The sequence below is a fragment of the Chlorocebus sabaeus genome, chromosome 27 (assembly GCF_047675955.1).
Source record: "Chlorocebus sabaeus isolate Y175 chromosome 27, mChlSab1.0.hap1, whole genome shotgun sequence".
NCBI classification, from domain to species: Eukaryota; Metazoa; Chordata; class Mammalia; order Primates; family Cercopithecidae; genus Chlorocebus; species Chlorocebus sabaeus.
The window spans coordinates 27,078,039-27,102,625 of NC_132930.1; the positions used below are offsets into that span (position 1 = coordinate 27,078,039).

General features: G+C 38.9%; 1 protein-coding gene across 2 annotated transcripts in view; it reads left to right on the forward strand.

The window, feature by feature from the left end:
• Positions 1 to 24,587, forward strand: part of PPARGC1A (PPARG coactivator 1 alpha) — a 478,094-nt gene that overhangs the window by 351,689 nt on the left and 101,818 nt on the right. Inside the window, exon 1 of one of the 2 annotated variants that reach the window (XM_008017746.3) lies at positions 22,794 to 23,255. The exons of the other annotated variant lie outside the window; for it this stretch is intronic. Coding sequence (XP_008015937.1) covers positions 23,202 to 23,255 — 54 coding nt within the window. The 5' untranslated portion in view covers positions 22,794 to 23,201. Of the gene's footprint in view, positions 1 to 22,793; positions 23,256 to 24,587 lie in introns of those variants that run through there. 2 annotated transcript variants of the gene reach the window in all.

Consider the following 24,587-nt stretch of genomic DNA (forward strand, 5'->3'; position numbering starts at 1 on the left):
TAGGGTGTACTGAAGTGGACTTCACACTCAGGTTTATGTCTCTGGGACTCCTTACTGAATACACAGCCATCACAACCAACGTATTCTGCATGTGACTGAGTTCTAATTCTGCTCTGAGGTCTCTGTTTTTAAATGCATAATTTGCAAATCAAGAAAGGGATGATGAATGCAAACTTAATGCTTTTTTACAAAGCGAGTTTTTAAAAAATAAATCACTACCTTTGCGTCAGACCTCAAACTACTACATAATCAATGCATGCAACTTTCATTGCTACTCGGTTATAATCAGTGGTTTATGTTTGGTTCTTACTTGTTTGGTTTTTTTTTTTTTTTTTCATTTGTCAAAATCTGTATTTATTTATTTATTTTATTATACTTCATGTTCTAGGGTACATGTGCACAACGTGCAGGTTTGTTACATATGTATACATGTGCCATGTCGGTGTGCTGCACCCATTAACTCGTCATTTACATTAGGTATATCTCCTAATGCTATCCCTCCCCCCTCCCCCCACCCCACAACAGGCCCCGGTGTGTGATGTTCCCCTTACTGTGTCCAGGTGTTCTCATTATTCAATTCCCACTATGAGTGAGAACATGCGGTGTTTGGTTTTCTGTTCTTGCGATAGTTTGCTGAGAATGATGGTATCCAGCTGCATCCATGTCCCTACAAAGGACACGAACTCATCCTTTTTTGTGGCTGCATAGCATTCCATGGTGTATATGTGCCACATTTTCTTAATCCAGTCTGTCATTGATGGACATTTGGGTTGGTTCCAAGTCTTTGCTATTGTGAATAGTGCCGCAGTAAACATACATGTGCATGTGTCTTTATAGCAGAATGATTTATAATCCTTTGGGTATATACCCAGTAATGGGATGGCTGGATCAAATGGTATTTCTAGTTCTCGATCCTTGAGGAATGGCCACACTGTCTTCCACAATGGTTGAACTAGTTTACACTCCCACCAACAGTGTGAAAGTGTTCCTATTTCTCCACTTACTCTCCAGCACCTGCTGTATCCTGACTTTTTAATGATCGCCATTCAAACTGGTGTGAGATGGTATCTCATTGTTGTTTTGATTTGCATTTCTCTGATGGCTAGTGATGATGAGCATTTTTTCATGTGTCTGTTGGCTGCATAAATGTCTTCTTTTGAGATATGTCTGTTCATATCCTTTGCCCACTTTTTGATGGGGTTGTTTTTTTCTTGTAAATTTGTTTGAGTTCTTTATAGGTTCTGGATATTAGCCCTTTGACAGATGAGTAGATTGCAAAAATTTTCTCCCATTCTGTAGGTTGCCTGTTCACTCTGATGGTAGTTTCTTTTGCTGCACAGAAGCTCGTTAGTTTAATTAGATCTCATTTGTCAATTTTGGCTTTTGTTGCCATTGCTTTTGGTGTTTTAGACCTGAAGTCCATGCCCATGCCTATGTCTTGGATGGTATTGCCTAGGTTTTCTTCTAGGGTTTTTATGGTTTTACGTCTAACATTTAAGTCTCTAATACATCTTGAATTAATTTTTGTATAAGGAGTAAGGAAGGGATCCAGTTTCAGCTTTCTACTTATGGCTAACCAGTTTTCCCAGCACCATTTATTAAATAGGGAATCCTTTCCCCATTTCTTGTTTCTCTCAGGTTTGTCAAAGATCAGATGGCTGTAGATGTGTGGTATTATTTCTGAGGGCTCTGTTCTGTTCCATTGGTCTGTATCTCTGTTTTGGTACCAGTACCATTCTGTTTTGGTTACTGTAGCCTTGTAGTATAGTTTGAAGTCAGGTAGCGTGATGCCTCCAGCTTTGTTCTTTTGACTTAGGATTGTCTTGGCAATGCGGGTTCTTTTTTGGTTCCATATGAACTTTAAAGTAGTTTTTTCCAATTCTGTGAAGAAAGTCATTGGTAGCTTAATGGGGATGTCATTGAATCTATAAATTACCTTGGGCAATATGGCCATTTTCACAATATTGATTCTTCCTATCCATGAGCATGGAATGTTCTTCCATTTGTTTGTGTCCTCTTTTATTTCATTGAGTAGTGGTTTGTAGTTCTCCTTGAAGAGGTCCTTCATATCCCTTGTAAGTTGGATTCCTAGGTATTTTATTCTCTTTGAAACAATTGTGAATGGGAGTTCATTCATGATTTGGCTCTCTGTTTATCTGTTTTTGGTGTATAAGACTGCTTGTGATTTTTGCACATTGATTTTGTATCCTGAGACTTTGCTGAAGTTGCTTATCAGCTTGAGGAGATTCTGGGCTGAGACAATGGGGTTTTCTAAATAGACAATCGTGTCGTCTGCAAACAGGGACAATTTGACTTCTTCTTTTCCTAATTGAATACCCTTTATTTCTTTCTCTTGCCTGATTTCCCTGGCCAGAACTTCCAACACTATGTTGAATAGGAGTGGTGAGAGAAGGCATCCCTGTCTTGTGCCAGTTTTCAAAGGGAATGCTTCCAGTTTTTGCCCATTCAGTATGATATTGGCTGTGGGTTTGTCATAAATAGCTCTTATTATTTTGAGATATGTTCCCTCAATGCCGAATTTATTGAGAATTTTAGCATGAAGGGCTGTTGAATTTTGTCAAAGGCCTTTTTTGCATCTGTTGAGATAATCATGTGGTTTTTGTCTTTGATTCTGTTTATATGCTGGATTACGTTTATTGATTTGCGAATGTTGAACCAGCCTTGCATCTCAGGGATGAAGCCCACTTGATCATGGTGGATAAGCTTTTTGATGTGCTGCTGGGTTCGATTTGCCAGTATTTTATCGAGGATTTTTGCATTGATGTTCATCAGGGATATTGGTCTAAAATTCTCCTTTTTTGTTGTGTCTCTGCCAGACTTGGTATCAGGATGATGTTGGCCTCATAAAATGAGTTAGGGAGGCTTCCCTCTTTTTCTGTTGATTGGAATAGTTTCAGAAGGAGTGGTACCAGCTCCTTCTTGTACCTCTGGTAGAATTCAGCTGTGAATCCATCTGGTCCTGGACTTCTTTTGGTTGGTAGGCTATTAATTATTGCCTCAATTTCAGAGCCTGCTATTGATCTATTCAGGGATTCAACTTCTTCCTGGTTTAGTCTTGAGAGAGTGTATGTGTCCAGGAATTTATTAATTTCTTCTAGGTTTTCTAGTTTATTTACATAGAGGTGTTTATAGTATTCTCTGATGGTAGTTTGTATTTCTGTGGGGTCGGTCGTGATATCCCCTTTATCGTTTTTTATTGCATCTATTTGATTCTTCTCTCTTTTCTTCTTTATTAGTCTTGCTAGCAGTCTATCAGTTTTGTTGATCTTTTCAAAAAACCAGCTCCTGGATTCATTGATGTTTTGAAAGGTTTTTTGTGTCTCTATCTCCTTCAGTTCTGCTCTGATCTTAGTTATTTCTTGCCTTCTGCTAGCTTTTGAATGTGTTTGCTCTTGCTTCTCTAGTTCTTTTAATTGTGATGTTAGGGTGTCAATTTTACATCTTTCCTACTTTCTTTTGTGGGCATTTAGTGCTATAAATTTCCTTCTACACACTGCTTTAAATGTGTCCCAGAGATTCTGGTATGTTGTATCTTTGTTCTCATTGGTTTGAAAGAACATCTTTATTTCTGCCTTCATTTTGTTATGTACTCAGTAGTCATTCAGGAGCAGGTTGTTCAGTTTCCATGTAGTTGAGTGGTTTTGATTGAGTTTCTTAGTCTTGAGTTCTTGTTTGATTGCACTGTGGTCTGAGAGACAATTTGTTATAATTTCTCTTCTTTTACATTTGCTGAGGAGTGCTTTATACCCAACTACGTGGTCAATTTTGGAATAAGTGTGATGTGGTGCCAAGAAGAATGTATATTCTGTTGATTTGGGGTGGAGAGTTCTGTAGATGTCTATTAGGTCCGCTTGGTGCAGAGTTGAGTTCAATTCCTGGATATCCTTGTTAACTTTCTGTCTCGTTGATCTGTCTAATGTTGACAGTGGGGTGTTAAAGCCTCCCAATATTATTGTGTGGGAGTCTAAGTCTCTTTGTAAGTCTCTAAGGACTTGCTTTATAAATCTGGGTGCTCCTGTATTGGGTGCATATATATTTAGGATAGTTAGCTCTTCTTGTTGAATTGATCCCTTTACCATTATGTAATGGCCTTCTTTGTCTCTTTAAATCTTTGTTGGTTTAAAGTCTGTTTTATCAGAGACTAGGATTGCAACCCCTGCCTTTTTTTGTTTTCCATTGGCTTGGTAGATTTTCCTCCATGCCTTTATTTTGAGCCTATGTGTGTCTCTGACATGAGATGGGTCTCCTGAATACAGCAAGCTGATGGGTATTGACTCTTTATCCAATTCGCCAGTCTGTGTCTTTTAATTGGACCATTTAGCCCATTTACATTTAAGGTTAATATTGTTATGTGTGAACCTGATCCTGTCATTATGATGTTAGCTGGTTATTTTGCTCATTAGTTGATGCAGTTTCTTCCTAGCATTGATGGTCTTTACATTTTGGCATGTTTTTGCAATGACTGATACTGGTTGTTCCTTTCCATGTTTAGTGCTTCCTTCAGGAGCTCTTCTAGGGCAGGCCTGATGGTGACAAAATCTCTCAGCATTTGCTTGTCTGTAAAGGATTTTATTTCTCCTTCACTTATGAAGCTTAATTTGGCTGGACATGAAATTCTGGGTTGAAAATTCTTTTCTTTAAGAATGTCGAATATTGGCCCCCACTTGCTTCTGACTTGTAAAGTTTCTGCTGGGAGATCTGCTGTTAGTCTAATGGGCTTCCCTTTGTGGGTAGCACGACCTTTCTCTCTGGCTGTCCTTAACATTTTTTCCTTCATTTCAACTTTGGTGAATGTGACAAAATATGTGTCTTGGAGCTGCTCTTCTCGAGGAACATCTTTGTGGTGTTCTCTGTCCTGAATTTGAATGTTGGCCTGCCTTGCTAGGTTGGGGAAGTTCTCCTGGATAATATCCTGCAGAGTATTTTCCAACTTCGTTCCATTCTCCCTGTCACTTTCAGGTACACCAATCAGATGTAGATTTGGCCTTTTCACATACTCCCATATTTCTTGGAGGTTTTGTTCATTTCTTTTTACTCTTTTTTCTCTAACTTTTCTCATTTCATTTCATTCATTTGATCTTCAATCTCTGATACTCTTTCTTCCAGTTGATCGAGTCGGTTACTGAAGCTTGTGCATGTGTCACGTAGTTCTCGTGTCATGGTTTTCATTTTTATCAGGTTGTTTATGGACTTCTCTGCATTGATTATTCTAATTATCCATTTGTCAAATCTTTTTTCAAGGTTTTTAGTTTATTTGCGCTGGGTTCATAGTTCCTCCTTTAGCTCTGAGAAGTTTGACTGAAGCCTTCTTCTCTCAACTCGTCAAAGTTATTCTCCGTCCAGCTTTGTTCCGTTGCTGGTGAGGAGCTGCTTTCCTTTGGAGGGGGAGAGGTGCTCTGAATTTTTTTGAATTTTGAGCTTTTCTGCCCTGCTTTTTCCCCGTCTTTGTGGTTTTATCTACCTTTGGTCTTTGATAATGGTGACGTACAGATGGGGTTTTGGTGTGGATGTCCTTTCTGTTTGTTAGTTTTCCTTCTAACAGTCAGGACCCTCAACTGCATGTCTGTTGGAGTTTGCCTGAGGTCCACTCCAGTTAGGCTGCTCCCAGTTAGGCTCTCCCAGTTAGGCTACTTGGGTGTCAGGGACCCACTTGAGCAGGCAGTCTGTCCGTTCTCAGATCTCAACCTCCGTGCTGGGAGAATCACTACTCTCTTCAAAGCTGTCAGACAAGGACATTTACATCTGCAGAGGTTTCTGCTGCTTTTTGTTTAGCTATGTCCTGTCCGCAGAGGTGGAGTCTACAGAGGCAGGCAGGCCTCCTTGAGCTGCAGTGGGCTCCACCCAGTACGAGCTTCCTGGTCGCTTTGTTTACCTACTTAAGCCTCAGCAATGGCAGGCACCCCTCCCCCAGCCTCACTACCACCTTGCTGTTAGATCTCAGACTGCTGTGCTAGCAATGAGGGAGGCTCCATGGGCGTGGACCCTTCGAGCCAGGTGCAGGATATAATCTCCTGGTGTGCCGTTTTGCTAAGACCTTTGGTAAAGCTCAGCATTAGGGTGGGAGTGACCCAATTTTCCAGGTGTTGTGTGTCACGGTTTCCCTTGGCTAGGAAAAGGAATTCCCTTCCCCCTTGTACTTCCTGGGTGAGGCGATGCCTCGCCTTGCTTTGGCTCTCACTCACTGGGCTGCACCCACTGTCCTGCAATGACTGTCCAACATGCCCCAGTGAGATGAACTCAGTACCTCAGTTGGAAATGCAGAAATCACCCAGCTTCTGTGTTGCTCATGCTGGGAGCTGGAGGCTGGAGCTGTTCCTATTCGGCCATCTTGGCGCCCCCTTCCTTGTTTGTTTTTTTAGGTGGGATGGTGATGGTGGCAGTAGGGATTTCAGAATTAATATTCATGGGTCTACTCCAAATAGCCATAGGTCATCCCTGATGGCCTTTGGTCTTCTAGCTCCAGAAAGTGTAAAGATATCCAGAGAGGCAGTCTCTTCTGGTTTTGTATTCTGGGCCGTTTACTTTTGCCCCATTGAGAGATAGCTCACCAGACTGCCAGGTGACCCAGGTACTCTGGAGCTCAGCTATGATTACTCCTAAATCAGAGCCACAAAGTTCCCAAGGCCTACATTTTTGGAAATAAATTTAGTGGAGTTTGTTTTATTAATATTTCCTAAATCAGAGGAGATTAGAAGCCACATATTTTAGCCCCACTTTCTGAAGGCTGGCACCACAGTGAGTTTTCAGTGACCTTAATCCATGTGACCCTTTTCATATTTGACTACATTTCCAAGCAGAGGCTGTAAAATATCTGTTGGAAGTTGATTCTACTATTGATGCTAACAGGCAGTTAAAGTCTATTTGTTAAAGTCTGTTCTAGATTAGACAAGCATACTGTATATACTGTATGTACTTCATGGAATCACATTTGTAGCATGGAAAATATCTTTTTTTTTTTTTTAGACAGGGTCTCACTTCAGTGTCCAGGCTGGAGTACGGTGGCACCATCTTGGCTTACTGAAATCTCTGCCTCCTGGGTTCAAGCAATTCTCCTGCCTCAGCCTCCTGAGTAGCTGGGATTACAGGCATGCACCACCATGCCAAGCTAATTTTTGTTTTTTAGTAGATACAGGGTTTCATCATGTCAACCAGGCTGGTCTTGAACTCCTGATTTCAAGTGATCCTCTCACCTTGACCTCTCAAAGTGCTGGGATTACAGGCATGAGCCACTGCATCCGGCTGGAAACATCTTTATAATAAGATTTTTCATGTGGTCATAATATGTGTTTTACTCTGGCCTTTGTTTGGAATTGCTATCTTCAAAAGGAGTCTTCATTTCATTTAAGGAGAAGCGTGGCATTATAATAAGTGTTTCTTCTCCTTGGGGGTGTGCTTCAATGACCTGAATCAGACACCCCAAGTTAACTGTAAAGGTTGATCTGTAAAGAAAAGTGCACTCTTTTAAATGATGTGTCAGATCAAATTTAGAGACACTTGTTGTAAGGCTTCTTTTGATCAGAGCAGGGTGCCATGTGTTGCCTGTGCTCATCTTTGAGTCCTGCCTTTTCTTAATTTCCCTGGTGGTTTTAGCTGGATGTGTGTGGTGTTTTTATCTTCCTGCTGAACATGAAGCTGTGGTTCCCTTCTGATTTGTGAAGAGACTACTAGATGTCTAAGTTATGCGACTGTTAGGTGCAAACAAAAAATGCTATTTTTCTGCATAGCCTGATCATTAAGAACAACATTAAGAACAACAGTTTGAAGTCAAATAAGACTGTCTTGAAGTTTTTGGTTTCCCATTACAAGCTTTTTGTCTTTAGAAAACTTACTTCACCTCTCTCAACTTCAGTGATTTTATCCTTAGAATCAGATTAGTAATAATACTCCTACTGTTAGTGTAAGGATTAAATGAGATAATCTACAGAACTACTCAGCACAGCATTTGGCATACAGTAAGCATTCACCAAATGCTGGATTTTATTTCTGTATTACTATTTTAATTTTTATTCTAGCCCCCAAATCTGTGAACTATGAACTTAGAGAAGCAGAGAAGGCTGCATTCATAAAGGTGAAGAAGAATAGGGAGACTAAAGAGGACCTGACTTCATTTTCCATTCCTTAGACTTGTTTATTACAGTTGTAGGTCACCATGGAAACTTTCAGGATTAAGATGGCATTATTGAGTTAAGCATTCAATGAACACCTCAGGGAAGGAAAGCCATAACATGTATGCATGCCATAAGTAGTTTTCAAATGAAAGGGTTATCTGGGGGCGAAGAGTGGATGGCAGTTATTGACTTCCTTGTCTGACATCATTTCCAGAATCCACAGAGAATCAGGATCAAGAGTTGAAAGTGTGATCATGTCCCTGTGTTTGGCCTTTTGTGGACCATTCCATAAAGTTGTCAATAGCTATGGCCAGAATTTCAAAATGGGAAGCTGCTCTTTACATACCGGAGAGTGGGGCTTTCTGAAATAGATTCTGAAGTCGAAAAGAACTCTGAGTGTTTTCTGAGAAGGGTTGACCTCCTTTTATGCCACTTACTGTGAATTAAAGCTGCGAGGGAGAACTAGTTTGGGCATGTGGTACAGCACTTAGCGCCACCGCTGCCAGGGAACAAGATTTGTGTTTCTAAGGAGATACAACAAAAAGAAGAATGCTTTAAGAGCCAGCGGCTGTCAGAGTGTAAAAGTATCTATGTTCAGAAAGGGAAATAGAAGCTGAATTAAGTAATTTTATACACACGTTACAGGGTGCCGTTCTGTGAGTAATTCTTAAATTCAAAAGCAAATAGTTGTGACCACAAAGGGCTTAGTACATCTCAGCTGATTTTAGCTCTCAGACTCAAGCTGGATATGATTGGTATTGACCTGCTCTGTGCATGTGATTTTAAGATGATCTGCCTCTTGTCTGTCATCCTGTTGGGTTGTATTAATACCAGGGGACAAAGGGTGAAATAGTCCAATAAACTTTTGAGCAGCCACTTGACAACGTATTCCAAATAAACGAGAGGAGGAAAACCCTCGCTCTACCAACTGGGACCATAAAACAGAGTCTTCTACACTCTCTTTAATGCCAATATTAACCAGTTTGCAAATGTTTAGTCAGTTATGGGTATGGATGGATGTCCTGAATGGGTTCCTGGGATAAAGTATCATCACAGAACAGAAATCACAGGGAGAGCGCACCAAGGAAAAATTACAGTACTGCTATATTTACTTAGTGCCTCTGCACTAGGGTTTTATTTTCCACAGTTGGAAAGGGAACCACCTGTCTCAACTGCTGATGTCAGAGAGCTCCCTCGAGACACAGGGCTGCTGGAAGGCACATGATACTGTACATATTTGCTCTTACGTTCGTATCTGGCTAAGATTGGGTTTCAGATTTGTACCCTATTGTGGAGTTCATTTAGCAGTGACTCTCAGGTGCCCTCCCACGTCACCATGCCCTTGTGAATTAAAAAGTGGCCTGCCGAAGCCCTTGTTGTGAGTGTTCCCTCATCTCGCGATACCGGTATTTGCACTGCAGTAAAATGAATGACACACATGTTGGGGTTATCATCTATGGATTCAGTTTTGAAAGTGAGTATCAGGAGGCATTATCATCTCTGCATCTAGGAGGCTTTATGCTATTGGTAGGTGGGGTTTTGTTTTATTCGTAGTGATGAAGGCTTTTAAAGATACATATATGTGTGTATACCAGATTTCGAGGTTTTGTATGTGGATTGCTAAACAGACAAAAAAAATTTAAAAAGAGAGATAAGTATGTAGCATACTTTATTTTTTTAAAAAAACTGTTCATTTGTCAGCGTGGAGAATTTGTTGTAGAGTGAATAAAATGCCTAATTTGGAAAGACTGGATATTATGACCATGCATTTCAAGTGATCTAGTGCATTCTTTTTAGTTTTTATTTTTATTTTTAAAGATTTTTAGAGTTGTGTAATCCACTGCTCCAGTTTTCTGGAGGAGAATTCGGCATTTTAAATGTAGCTCCTTAAGGAAATGTGAGGACCACCGTGTTGCACGACTCCAGGCACTCATAGTCAAGAACTCACACTTAAACGATCCTTCTGGCTATGTGTGCAATCTCCAGAAATACGATGCCCTCAACATTACTCAAATGTTATGTAAAAGTAGAGTTGTTACCAACAATTGCAGGAGGCTTGCTGTTAGTGAAGTTGTTCATTATTTTAATAATGCCATGCATCTCCATTTAAATATCTTCACCAACTGCAAATTATATGGTTATTACACAAAATAGGTGGAAAACAGAGTCTGAGGGTGTAAATTACATTCTTGGGCCACATCAAATCAATTTCCTTTTAGGGATAAGAACCTGAGTTCTTAATTCCCACCCGTCCTATGATGCACACCTTCAATTAAATTTATATTGGAAATGATGCTTGATGTTTTTTTCTCAAGTCCTAAAAATAGAGTAAATAGGATGGGCTAAGACCCCTTGGTTCATCTAATCTTCCCCCCAGTGTAGGATTTTCCTATGAACCATTAAAAGTGTTATAATATATGATTGATATTAATTAGTTTTCTGTAAAGTACTGCACTCCTTAACATGAACTGAACTAGAAATAAATATATTACCATGAATTAAGATTTTATTAGTTGCAAAGAAGAATTGGATGAAGGCACCTATGTGAAATCCTAAGTACAGGCGTCAAATTGAATTAATGCCAGCACTGCCTTGAGATTAATTTGAGGACTGAATAAGAAATAGTATACCATAACATAACTGTGTTTACTGAATCATTCTTGGCATCAGAAGCTAAAGCTACATTATAAATGCAACAACAGGCTTTTCTCCCTTGGAAGAGAGAGGCGGGTGCATTTTGTAATTAAAGTGAATGTTACCCTCTGAAAACTGCCTCTCGTCCCTAGGAAGGAAACAGCTTTCTTGAGAACCCTGCATCCTTGTATGTATCTCAGACTTGGCATACTTGGTGTTGCTCTGGCCATCTTCTGCATCCTAGAGTATGGTCAGCAATATTTTCCACTCACTTTATATATTTTCATCTTATTACTCTGTATATGTTTTGCAAAAGATGTGGAGGGTGCCGAAAAGTTTTATGGAATTGCCCCAGGGATGTTCTAGAAAGGATTGCTGATTTTATAGGGAGAATAGATTGTACAGCATTCAATACAGGGCCATGCAGACTGAGGCCTGTGAAGTCCTGAGGATCACTTTTTACAGATTGTGATGTGAGTAGCGCCCCCTGGAGTTGTGCGTTGCTGCGGCTCTGCTCTACTTTCCCTTAATGATTCTGAAATTTCCTGATTTTATAAATTTTATATGCATCTATGATATAGGTTACTTGCAGACCGAATGCAAAACATTAAAGTTTAAAGTTAAATAGGAATACTAGGCACATCACACATCTAATTTTAAATTGTATAGTAACTACATTTTTAAAAAGGTAAATTTAATTTTAAAGTCTTTGACTTAATACATTCAAAATATTATATTAACAAATGACTCTAAGTTATGAATGAAATATTTTACATTCTATTTTTCATATTCAGATTGAAATTCCAGGTATATTTTATATCTATAGAAGTCTCAATTTTTGTGTGGACACATTTTAAGTTCTCAGTAGCCACATATGTGGCTAGTGGCTACTGCGTTGGCTGGCATAGTTTTGGACTTAGCAACTTGCCAGCATTTTACTATGCAGAAAATTACTTTAAAGAAAAAAAAATACCTTAAATATCAAAGATAAAATATGACGTATCCTTTATGTCATTTATCAATTTAAGAAGCGATTATGTGATTGATCACAAATTTGTGAGAAGTGTGAATACTAGGACAATTTAGTTGGTAGGCCACTGGTGGCACAATGAACTTTATATTGAATTGTTTTGTTCCTGTGGCTTTGTTTTCCATTCTTCCCTCTGTGTGTATTTCAGATATCATCATTTAAAACACAATTTGATACTTTGTGGTTCCTCTCATTGTCCCAAACTCATGCTATCTTGTCAGTTTTCATGCACCATGTGAATGTCTTATTTCTTTTTTGTTTGTTTGTTTGTTTGAGACGGAGTTTTACTCCGTTGCCCAGGCTGGAGTGCAGTGGTACAATCTTGGCTCACTGCAAGCTCTGCCTCCCACATTCAAGTGATTCTCCTGCCTCAGCCTCCCAAGTAGCTAGGACTACAGGCCCCTGCCACCATGCCCAGCTAATTTTTGTATTTTTAATAGAGACCAGGTTTCATCATATTGGTCAGGCTGGTCTCGAACTCCTGGCATCAGGAGATCTACCTACCTCAGCCTCCCAAACTGTCGGGATTATAGGCGTGAGCCACCACACCCAGCTGGATTTCCTAACAGAGCAATTCTTGAAAGACTTTGGGCTCAAATAACATTGTGGCCAGCTTAATGGAAACAAAAATTGTTTTCTCCACTTGCTGCTTCTGGTCTCTTTAGAGGTAGTGCCAGCTCAGGACTGGTATGAGGCTGGTTTTTACTTTTCTTTAGGTAAGTAGAGAAACAAACAACCACCTGGCAATCCTACAACTTGTGATAACACTGTCCCTCATAGAAAGTCAACTTACTATAGGACTTAAAGAGAACGTCTGATGTGCTTGGTTTCCAAATCTTTATTTTTCTTAGGTGAGGAAGGCAGGTGAAGAGCAAACACTTGCATCTACTCTAATGTTGCTTGATTTTACATTGAGTTTTAAGTAGTCAAACATGAATGGCAGGCATCATTATTGAGTAGCTATTATATGCCAAGCACTTGGCTTATACTCATTTTCTTTAACCTTAACATGAGCCATGTAAAATAGGCATTTATATTTCCATTTTTGTAAGTGAAGTGCTTGAGGTTCAGATAGTTTAGGTGACGTCTTGAGTTCCTACAGATAGATCATAAGTAACAGATCTACATTGTCTGACTCCAAAGTCCATGCTCTCAGAGAAGAGGGACACATTTTCCGAGCAAGTCAATGGCACCATTCAATAATGAGTTTTGAACCAAGAGAAAAGACTAACATTTTAGAGTTGTAATGTTCTTTCACTTCACTTATTCAAGAAATAAATACAGAGAATATGTAATCCCATTTCATTTTTTGATAGAAGTGGAAATAGATCAAGAAAGTTAAAGTGGCTTTGTCCAAGGTCAGACAAACCAACCTAGACATCAAGTCCTTTGAGTCCTGCTCCAAGGCTGTTTGTCTGAGTGGTTGAAGGGTCCCTTTAAGGAGGTAAGTTGGACATTGGGAATTTTTTTTGTGACAGGCTGCAAACTTCAAAAATGTGTGGTACAGAAACATTTATTTCTTTCTTTTCTATGCATTTTAAACTTGTTATCGAAGTATATGATATTGAAAAGTATATATACCATAAGAGTTTAGCTCAGTGAATGTTCAGTAACAATGTACCCATGTAACCAGCACAGACAGCAAGAAAGAAACCCTAACTAGCTTCCTGGAGCCTCCTCCCGCTTGACTGTGGTTCTCCCTGCCCTGCCCCAAACCACTACCCAGGACAACCTCTCACCTGATTTGCGGCCACCTAGGTTAAATATCTGTTTCTATGCTTTATAGAAATGGAATCATAACATATGCACTTTCATGTGTGTCTGGCTTCTTTTGCTTCACATTACATTTCTGGGATTTATCTACATTTTGGTGTGTAGCAGAAGTTCATTAATTCTCATTGATATATTTGGCCATACTTTCAAGTATAAAATCCCTAACAACCATAATACTGTAAGTGGAATGAATAGGTTTATTTCACATTAATTACTATTTAAATTGCTTTTTTCCTAGAAAATTATTAGCTGTAGTTTTGTGTGATTTGGGCTAAAACAAAATAACAAAGCTGAAATATGGTGCTTCAGCAGTTACAAAGCATAACACAACGCAGGATATCACCCCTGTCCTGTGGTTTTTATGTAATATGTGACATTGAATGATGTCATAGAGAAGACAAAGAGAGCACACAAGCTGAACATACCCACAGAAGAGCCCTGGGTAGGAGTTCCCACTTAGTGGCTTTGTATGGCTGTGCAAAATGTTAGGTGTGGCCCATTTTTAGGTGGCCTGCATGCAAATGGATCTACTAACATGGATAGTAGAAATTTCCACCTCAGGGGCTAGGCGCGGTGGCTCACACCTGTAATCCCAGCACTTTGGGAGGCCAAGGGGGGCGGATCATCAGGTCAGGAGTTCGAGACCAACCTGACCAACATGGTGAAAACCCATCTCTACTAAAAATACAAAAAAAAGTTAGCCAGATGTCATGGTGCGTGCCTGTAATCCTAACTACTCAGGAGGCTGAGGTGGGAGAATAGCTTGAACCCGGGAGGCAGAGGTTGCAGTGAGTTGAGATTGCGCCACTGTATTTCAGCCTGGGCAAAAAAAAAAAAAAAGAAAAAAAAAAAGAAAAGAAAAAGGTCCACCTCAGGAATTGTTAAAGATTTTTTTGTTTTGTTTTGAAAAGAGGTAGGGAAAGAATTTACTCTGATCATCTGCTTGGCACAAAGTACAATCTGGACCCTTTAAAGAATAATAGAGGTTTTGGCTTGTTTAAAATGAGTCTTTTGTCAACCTCTTTTTGCAGATTGTCTCACAAGCACAGGAGCAAGGTTTCTTATGTTAGTTTTCATATTATTTCTTCTTCCTGGTTGCAGGAAAATGTGAATATAATGCCAGTGAATACTGCTAGTGAGAACCCAGCATCGTGTGAGAATAGCTGGGGGTCTATCAAGGCATTGTCCTGACTGAGGTTTATCATTTACCTGATCATATTTTCCTTACTCCTATGTCATCAGTGCTCCCTCTCCAAATTTTCTGGTAGAGAAGTTAGTTTTCCTGTGACTGATTCACTCAACCTTAAAGGAAAACCTCCAAGCTGGTTGGTCTTAGATGGCACCAAAGCATACATCTTCTGTCTCTCACTCAATAGAGTTGTGTGTACAAAGGAAACAGTTGAAAAGGAAATGCTATCCTGTGATATGGCCTTGGTTTAATACATTTGCTAATACTGTTACGGTAAAATATTAGGCATATGACCTTTTTTCCTCCCTCCACACCCTACATTAATATCTCAGCTGATCCCTTCTAAATTAAAAATATGTACAATCTTTTACCAAATATAATGAGCTTTTTATTTAAGGAGGGTCTTCTGGTATTAGGCAGAAAGGATGTTACTTTAAACTCTCATTTCCTTAGCTGCTGTAGACCTTATTCTTATGTACAAAACCCTGAATATAATATCTACCCTCCTTTCTAAATCTTCTGTCTCTGGGTGACACTATTTCTAAATCACATGTAGTGACTACCACATCAGTTGTGTGGTTTTCACACTTGCTGTGCATGCAGGCACTTGGTCTTACATATGACTCGTGCTACTTTCCAGAATTAATGATAAACAAGATGAAAGCCAGCTGTTTCTCTGGGCAGCTACCTGAACTTTGTAAGAAACACAGGTCTCTAGGAAGCTGAGCTTCTCAGAGCCAATACCCGTGGTTGAAAGTATTGTATTTCACAAGTTCTCTGGTATTCTTTTTCTAGAATGGTTGAGTGGTTAAATATCTGTATTGCAAGGAAAATGATGAAGTTGTGCGCTTTCAGCAACACTGAGCACCAGTTGCCTTTCTTGTACATCATCTCTGATTTCCAGTGTCTTTGTGAAACGAGACACTTGGATGCACCCTGTGCAAAGAAGGCTTCCTGAGTTGTCTGTCTCTGTCAGGACAGGCACATCACTGCATTTTAGATCTGGCAAAGATCTTTGATTTAATTGAATCTGGCCATCTTTGTTGATAGATAAGGAAACCGAAGCTCAGTATCATTACATGAACCACCCAAAGTCGAATTGCTGGCAAGTGACATAGCTGAATGAGGGCCATGTTCCTCTTATCTTGCATTTTCCTTTCATTTTGGGCTGAATCAAGAGCCTCAAAGTGACTCCACCTGTCAGGTAGACTTGAGCCTCCAGTAGTCACCTTAAATCTCGTAAGGCTGGCTGACTTTGGTTTCAACCTCATTACCCCTCTTCTTACAAATATTCTTAATAGTCAAAATAATGACCACCCATGTGTAGGAAGAATGATCTGCAGAAAAGGCCAAGGAAACTGTGAGAACATGAAATCAAATTGGCTGATATAAAGCTTTCATTCCTATGAATATAGTTGACCTTCCAGGGGAAAGAAAGTGAGTTTTCCCCCCTTGTGATACTTGAGAAGCCAAAAATGAGCTTTCTGCCCAAGCACTGGGCTGCAAAATGGCAGCATTTACACAGGTTGTTTCACATTTAGGGATGGGCTGTGTTCCAGAAGTTTACTTGCATGTCACCGGCTTGAAAGTGGGGCTGCCTTTTCCTGGTCAAATCAATTTCAATCATCTCCAATGGAAGCCATGTCTCTAAACACTCTTCCCATAAGCCTTTGCTGGTGGCCCCTCCTTTTTTCCCCAGTTAGTTGGTAGACCCTCTTCTTGAGAATTATTCTTACCAGTTTATTCATACCATTCTTGAAAATATTTACTATTGTATAAATGAATGAAGTTTCTTTAACCCCACCCGGGCTAATTAAGATTTTTGAAGAGAAAATTGACTTAACAATTGATTAAATTTCAGATTGAGAAACAAAGGGAAGATAGTAGTGGTGTCTGGGGGATAGTGGTTTTGGTCTACCTCTGAGGCAAGCTAATAGGAGTTGATAGCTTCCTTCTCTCCATAATTCTGGGATTTCTAAGTATACCGGGCACTAACTTCCCTCAGTGTTGCTCATGAGCTTTGCATCGTAAGTGGAGTAGCTGTTGGACTTGGTGTGACAGGCAGAAATGGCTTCATTTTAAATATATGATGAATATTTGAGATACAATATTGGGCGTCAGGGGCTATTTCTATCTTCTACATTCCCTGTATGTTAAGCAGGCATGGCTTTAGTACTGAATCTCTCTGTTCCTCTCAAAACTGAATAATTCTTCTTCTTCTGAATATGAAAGTCATGCATGTTTATAAGAGAAAATTTGAAAATTACAGAAAAGCACACTCACATAAAGGAATGTAAAAAGTACTTATAATATCATCAGCCACTACAAACAGCTTGTTATATTTCCTCCTCATCCTCTTCTTCTTTCTGAGGATATATTTTTACAGGTAAACTTTTCATTATTATAGTTTTTTCAAGCCTAATTTAAAACCCTAATGTATTTTGAACACTTTCCTATTATGCTATTAAATATATTTTACAACAGATTTTAATGATAACATTATATGTATATACATACTTCTCTATAATTTATTGAACTAGGTCACTTAATGTTGAACATTCACATTGCATTCAAGTTTTCAACAATGCAAATAATGTTGCATTGGGTATCCTCATATGAAAAATCTTTGTACACATTCCCTTATTATTGCCTCAGGATGAATTTCTAGAAGTAGATGTTCTAGGTCTATGAGGTTTTTAAAAGTTTTGAATACATATTGCCTGCTTGCTCTGTATAAAAATTATACCCAGTATAATCCTACCAGTAGTATCTGATGTCTGTTTTTCGATTGAGCTGCTAAATGTAGAGGTCAGTCCTATAAGTGGTCTTGGTTAAGGATGTTTTCTCAAAAATCTTGTGTCTAATTGGGCTAGCAAATATAAAGTAAAAGTTTATCTGTTGCCACAAAATTGAGCTTAGACCTCAAAGCTAATTGCTTCTTAAGATGAGAATTTATTTCCCTTCTACCTCTCTGACATGTTTGGGATATATATACACACATATCAGAGCAAAATTCAAATATCAAAGCACTGGAAAAACCCATAACAGAAACACAAGTCAAATAACCAAAAATCCTTCCAAGACTCTGCCTGGTGGTATTTAAAAAAAGGAAAAGAAAAAAAAAATTGTCTATTTATTGTTACCTTTTGAGACTATTTGCAAAATATAGTTTTGTTTTGTTTTGTTTCCTTAAGATCGAGAAAAGCTAAGCTAATTAGGACTCAAGCACTAAAAAATAAGTATCAGGGGAACAGTTTGATTACCTTTCTTTTTTTTTTTTTTTCAGTTTAACAATTTGTGTACCTCAATTTTCCCTGGCCCTTACTAACTTCAGCTAGTGCAAAGAAAAAAAAATCTTTCTTAGTAAATGAAATGTTATATTATGTATTGAAGTTCAGTAGGACTTTAAATTTTTAAATAGTGCCAAATTTGACAATATGTAATATGCCTTATTCATTTCCAGTTAAAAATACATTGCTAGATAATCCTATTGAATATTTATCATCTAAATAATCAATAACTCTCTGCATTATAGATAAATTAACCTGGAATAATTAAGGTAAATGAAAATGTAGATTCACAAATACAACAGAATTGAACATCTGACAAAATCAGATTTTAACCACCCTTTTATTATCTTCTCTGTGTGCTTAATAAGTACAATTGTTGCTTTATGTTTAGATTAGTCCAATTGACTGCAACTCTGATTAATTTTCATATTATTTTTTGTTTCAATATGAGAAACACCAAAAGCACATTTTGAGGTCCAAATTAAAATAGAGGCTGAGTCAGTTCCATAGAGCTGGTCTGCAGAAGGTTTTATTGGAAAGGAGAGTTATTTTTGCTGAAGTTGTCTATCACAACTTGTTTATTAAAAAAAAGAAAAATAAATGCTAGGAGACATTCAAGCTGTCTTGATTTTCCTCTAGTTATTTCCTCAAAGCTTCTTTGTTCACATGAACATCACTGTGACATTTTTTGTGGAAAATGAGGTTTAATTTTAAAGTATTTATAGAAGTCTTTGTTAGAGCCTGTCCTGCTACCAACTTTTGTGTTCTACACAGTCTCTGCTTCTAACCAGAGGCCCAAAGCGTGTGTTTAGAAACTGATGTGGGGTATCAGGATCAATTAGTCCCTCTAGGAATTAAAAGCAAGCAATTGAATGCCTGTTAACAATGATTAACTTTACAAATATTAGCAATTCTAGGCAGGCCCCTTTGCTTTCTGGACGAATGCTCTAGGCAGGCAGCATTCCCAGGAATATTGGTTTCCAGCTATGTAGACTGTCCCTCAGTTATAAAGTTGCCTCCGGGGTCTTTGCTATGGCTTTGATTTGAGGATGATTATTCTTCTTATGGATGAAACTTTAGTTCTTCCTAGAAAGGCTTTCAGTGATTTGCAAGCTCTTTTCAGCTGTTCTCTAAGCCTTGCTCAGCCTTATTTTTCTCCGTTGTAAAATGGGTACACAGGTCATCCTTATTGGATAGTTTGGAGGACTAAATTGATTAAGATATGGTATATGAAACGCTGACCTTAATGTCTAGCCCATACGTGCTCTGCTGTATATGTTTTGCTTTCCACCTTTCTTTCTTGAGAAGTTTCTGCATATATATATTCTTATGTAGTTATTGTATAAATAGTGTGTATGGAAACATTCCCGAGATTGTATTTTCCTGTTCTTTCTTGATTTAGAAAACTAAAGCTATAGTAATTTTCTGCTGTGTGTAAGAGGGAAAATGTACCTATGAACTGTATTCAGCAAACTTAAAATGTTAAAGCTCTTGGTCAGCTTTTTATGCCCAGTGATGATAAACTGTCAATTTCCTTACGTTATTTGGGAATTTACTAGCAACTTATTGCAGATATCACAGTCTGATCTCTTATAATATGTCTGATCTGAAAGAAGCAGCAGTCTGGTAGTTTTTGGTTTGTTTTGTTAAAATAAAAACTTATAAACTTATAAAAACAAGTGAACAAATATATTTATCCTAATGGCTCTTCTGAGTTTGCTTCTGAAATCACCTATATTCAATATAGACAACAAAACCGGTTGTTTTTGCTATTGTCTGAGGTTTTTGAGTTTGGGGGTTTGAATTTGATTCTAATTTTTAGAAATGGGCAGTTGTCTGAAATATGGAGGGGTGGGAAAAGCCTTTAATTTGGGGTAGGAGTGAGGAGGGAAACTCAAATGTTATACACTTCATTCAACATATTTATTAGAGAATTGAATTATTCTCTTGAGGGTTTTTTTTCTCTTTGTTAGCAACTCAAGATAGATTCTCCTGCCTCCACTAATATCGAAACCCTGGAAAATGTTAACAGAACTACAGAGGGGAGAAATTATCAGGGTGGAATGTAGGCTCTGTGTAGATACGCAACGTTAGGGGCACTCGGCAGATGTTAATAAATACCTCTTTCTATTGTTGAGATAAAATGAGTTTGATTTGGGTGTGAACTGCAGTGGTCAATGAAAGGACCTTGTACCTCATCAGGGTGTGTTTTAAGCAGTAGAAGAGGAATCTGGGTGTTGATCCAAGTGACATTGGTTTTTCATACCAAATTATTATCCATTTTTAAGGGTTGTCATCCCCTTAAAATTGTAAGCTCTCTTGTGTCCATCTTATATGCTTTCTTAGCAGTCCTTGTGATACATGGCTGTGCACACAGTAGTTTCAATATATCCTTGTTGTGTGAAACCAGATATTTGGAAATTTTGGAGATAGAGTTGACGAAGGGGTGAAAGGACGGCTGTGAGTAGAGAGTGAGAGAAATCGTCAAGGCAGAGAGGGAATTAAATATAGAAATGGCCCGGGGAACCAGAAAAAACAAGGTTGGTGAGCAATGAACAATTTAAGTTCTCCCGAGCAAAGAAAAAAAACTGGACAGAAGAAAAATTTTAATCTGAAGAGTTAAGTAACAAAATTATAAAACCTCTAAAACATCCCTCTCATTACAGTTGTAGTTTTAAGACAAAAAAAAAAAAAATAGTGGAAAGCACTCTAATTTGTCCTAAGAATCTATTTAATTTTGATTTGTCCAGTAATAGAAATTTGAGGGGGCAATGCAGTATACTGTAGTTTATAAGTCCTTTAAATGTTGTTACTTCTGAATTACCATCCTCTTTGTGATAGTGAAGAAAAAACAAGTGTATTTGAAATCACTTCTGGTTTCAGTGCATGTGCTGATTTGATTTTTTAGAAGTATAATTAGATGGCAAAAAATAAGAAAACCCTAACCATACAATCTGGGCAGGTTAGAACATCAAAAATTATAATGAGCCTGTTCCAATGTAAAGAACATCTCTAAAAGATGTGAATAGGTTTTAAAAATATGATGAATATCTAGCATTGGATGAACACAAATAAAAGTATCAGTGAATATCACAGTGGAAGAATCACATGATAATAATTAATAAACATTGACTCTTCTTGGCCAGGTGACCAATATTATTTCACAGTTGATTGTTAAGGGGAGAGTCAATGACCTTCGTCCTGAATTTTAATAATTTACTGAAGTTTTGCATTAAATCAGAATATAATTGGGAAGAAAAATAGTGTTTCTTTGTGGGGAGTGCAGAGTAATGCCACTAATTGCTTGTATAAAAGCATTCCCGAGGTTGTATTTTCCTGTTCTTTCATTAGAAAATTAAAACTACAGTCATTTTCTCCTGTTTGTAAAAGGGAAAATGTGCCTGTGAACTGTATTCAGCAAACTTAAAATGTCAAAGCTCTTGGCCACCTTTTTATGCCCAGTAATGATACACTGTCAACTTCCTGATGTTATTTGGGAATTTACTAGCAACTTGTTGCAGCTATCACAGCACACAAATCTCTTATAATATGGATGGTCTGAAAGAAGCAGCAGTCTGGTGGTGTTTTGTTTCTTTTGTTCCTTCTTTCACTTTAATATTTGAGCAACTTAATATTTAAAATATGTGTTAGGGTAAATCACCATGTTTTTCTGTTTAAGGAGACGGACAATGAAGAATAGGGTATATTCACCTCAGTAGAAATAGTGCTTTACAAATTATGTTTATATGACTGGGGGATTGCTTTCAGGTAAATTATTACCACGTAAAAGAATTGAGCTGATTCTAAAAGCGTATTGGGTTTAACATTTTATGAAAACATGTTTATTCACACAGATATATACATGTGAACATCTCCGGAGAACTTGGAAGGGTTAAGTCAGACCACTGTCATGTTACAGGAAGTATTTTTCCACTGTATCCAGTACCTTGAGTTTGTTATGTATTCAATATGTAGTGTCATCATAAAACAGTTGCACCTGCATTAGCCCTCATTGTCTCAAGGCACAAGCTGAAAAATAATAGAAAGTAAAGCTCAGGAATTGAATATTTCTGCTAATAGTGTGTTGGTATTTTTCCCTCAGTTCACGGACATTCTTGATTTCAAAACGCAAACTACACAACCCAGGGCACTAGGGTTGGAATTCAATGTTTATTCAAAAAGGCACCCTAAGGCAGTTAGGGAGGAAATGCTACATGTATGAAAAATAGGAGCCCGGAATCTAAGCTGATCTGAGCACAGCAGCAGCGACTGTATTTACTAACACTTGTTTTCTGGGAGCCTATGAGAGAAATGGAAATAATTAGAAGGAAGCTGAAAGGATGGGGTTTTGTGGCTTGTTCTCCTTTTATGGAGCAAAGAAAACTGCAGCAATACTTCGGAAGCTGGTATTCCCTACTGCCATGGGGGCAGCCGAATTCTGGGTGGAGGAGTTTGTTTATACCTTAACAAATACAGGCTATGTTGTTGATTAAACAAGCAAAAAAAAAAAAAAAAAAAGCCTCATTTGCTGCTTTCAAACACTCCCTCAATGAGAAAATGTCTCATAAAAATGCATCATGTGATAAGCTCTTGCTTTAGTCCCAAACTGAGCTTGAGTCCACTTGGAGATCTTAGAATTAAAGAGTTCTCAGGGAATACACCTTTTAGCTAAGAATATAGTGACTCTGTCATGAAACAGGGAGCTTTGCCACTTGCTTGTTTTGGAAGGAAAATAAATTAAAAAAAGATTGCAGGGGATTTTGGTTATTATATGGCCAGGGCTCCGTTTAGAGTCTGTGGCATTCAAAGCTGGCTTTAATCACAGCATGATGCTTGAAGCCTCCAAAAGTCCAAGTGTTTCCTTTCTTTCTTTCTTTCTTTCTTTTTTTTTTTTTTAAAGCGTTACTTCACTGAGGCAGAGGGCTGCCTTTGAGTGACGTCACGAGTTAGAGCAGCAAGCTGCACAGGGGAAGGGAGGCTGGGTGAGTGACAGCCCAGCCTACTTTTTAATAGCTTTGTCATGTGACTAGGGACTGTAGTAAGACAGGTGCCTTCAGTTCACTCTCAGTAAGGGGCTGGTTGCCTGCATGAGTGTGTGCTCTGTGTCACTGTGGATTGGAGTTGAAAAAGCTTGACTGGCGTCATTCAGGAGCTGGATGGCGTGGGACATGTGCAACCAGGACTCTGAGTCTGTATGGAGTGACATCGAGGTGAGCTGGGGCAGGGCTCGGCACTGCAGCCAGGACTGACGCTTCCCTCAGATGCTATTATTCCTGTAAGGGGGGATGGGCTTGGGCAAAGAGAAGAGCCAGGAAAGTAGTCCAGGCAGGAGCTTTTAGAAGAGAACCTCAATCTTATCTTAACTCCAATAAGTTTGCTATTTTAAGGTGGCTCTGAGATGCCTTGAGCAAATCAAAGCTTAGCTGCTGTCATCAGTATCTGTTGCAGTTAGAAACTCTTTCCATGTGACTTTGGCACTGTTTCTACTCATATGCAATATTTATGCTCTAAGATATTGATATGAATCAGAAGCTGAAGTCTTCCCAGTGGTGTTTAGTGGCCTGGTTGGAAAAATGCCATTTCTATTTATAATAAGACGAAGATAAAAATATTAAAATGGATGTGTTCAAATATAGTCCGTTTTGACTGTAGTCCGGATTTCCCCCCCCCCCCCCCCCCCCCCCGTTCATCAGACAGAGAACTTACAAAATCCTAAATAATCCTGCTGGGCTATTTTAGATTGCTTTTCCCACAGAACACAAAACAACGATGCTGCTTCCTTTAAAACTCCTATACGTGGTTGAAAGATTTGGCCAGCGAATGAAAAGAAATGCCTGGCAGTGCAAGGTTTTCCGTTCGCGTCGGTGGCAGGGAAGCCAATGGTTAAATCTTCCTGTACCACGGAGAGCTGCCTGAAGCCGAGAGAGAATAGAGTTTATGCAGGACTGTGTGTGGAGCTGCTCGCTGCTTGTGTAAAAATAGACAGCAATACATCAATTCCATCCACAGTCTCTGCTGGCTACAATTCATACAGGGGGGAGAATAACGCAAGCAGTTTCCTCGTAATCTCTGGAGTCTAGTGGGGGGACGGAGGACCTCGGCGTGTTTGCATTCAGCACAATGGAATGTTCTCGGAAGGAAAGTTTGGGCAACTTGGGAAACAAGCGAAACTTTCTGTGGACTCTGGTGAGATGGACTCGAATTGAATTGCATGGAGGATCCCAGCTGCTAACAATGAATCTGGCAGAAGACTGCGAGTGTTTCCTCTGGGTAGCTGGGGGCACGTAGGGTAAGGGGGAGGATCAAGCCCACACGTGATTTGATTAAATAAGATGTCCATGTGAGGCAGCGATACACATCTAAAGTGAACATAATTTGGCCAAGGCCGTCTGTGAATGCTTTTTTCCTATCTAGCGAGGCATGCCTGGGATTCTTAACTCTTTGCTGGGTTTGCAAATGTTGGCTCCATTCGCCCTCCCTTGCCTTGGTAGATCGTATTTGTGGATTGTAACTGTTATCTTGTTCTGATTTCTTGGTAAGGT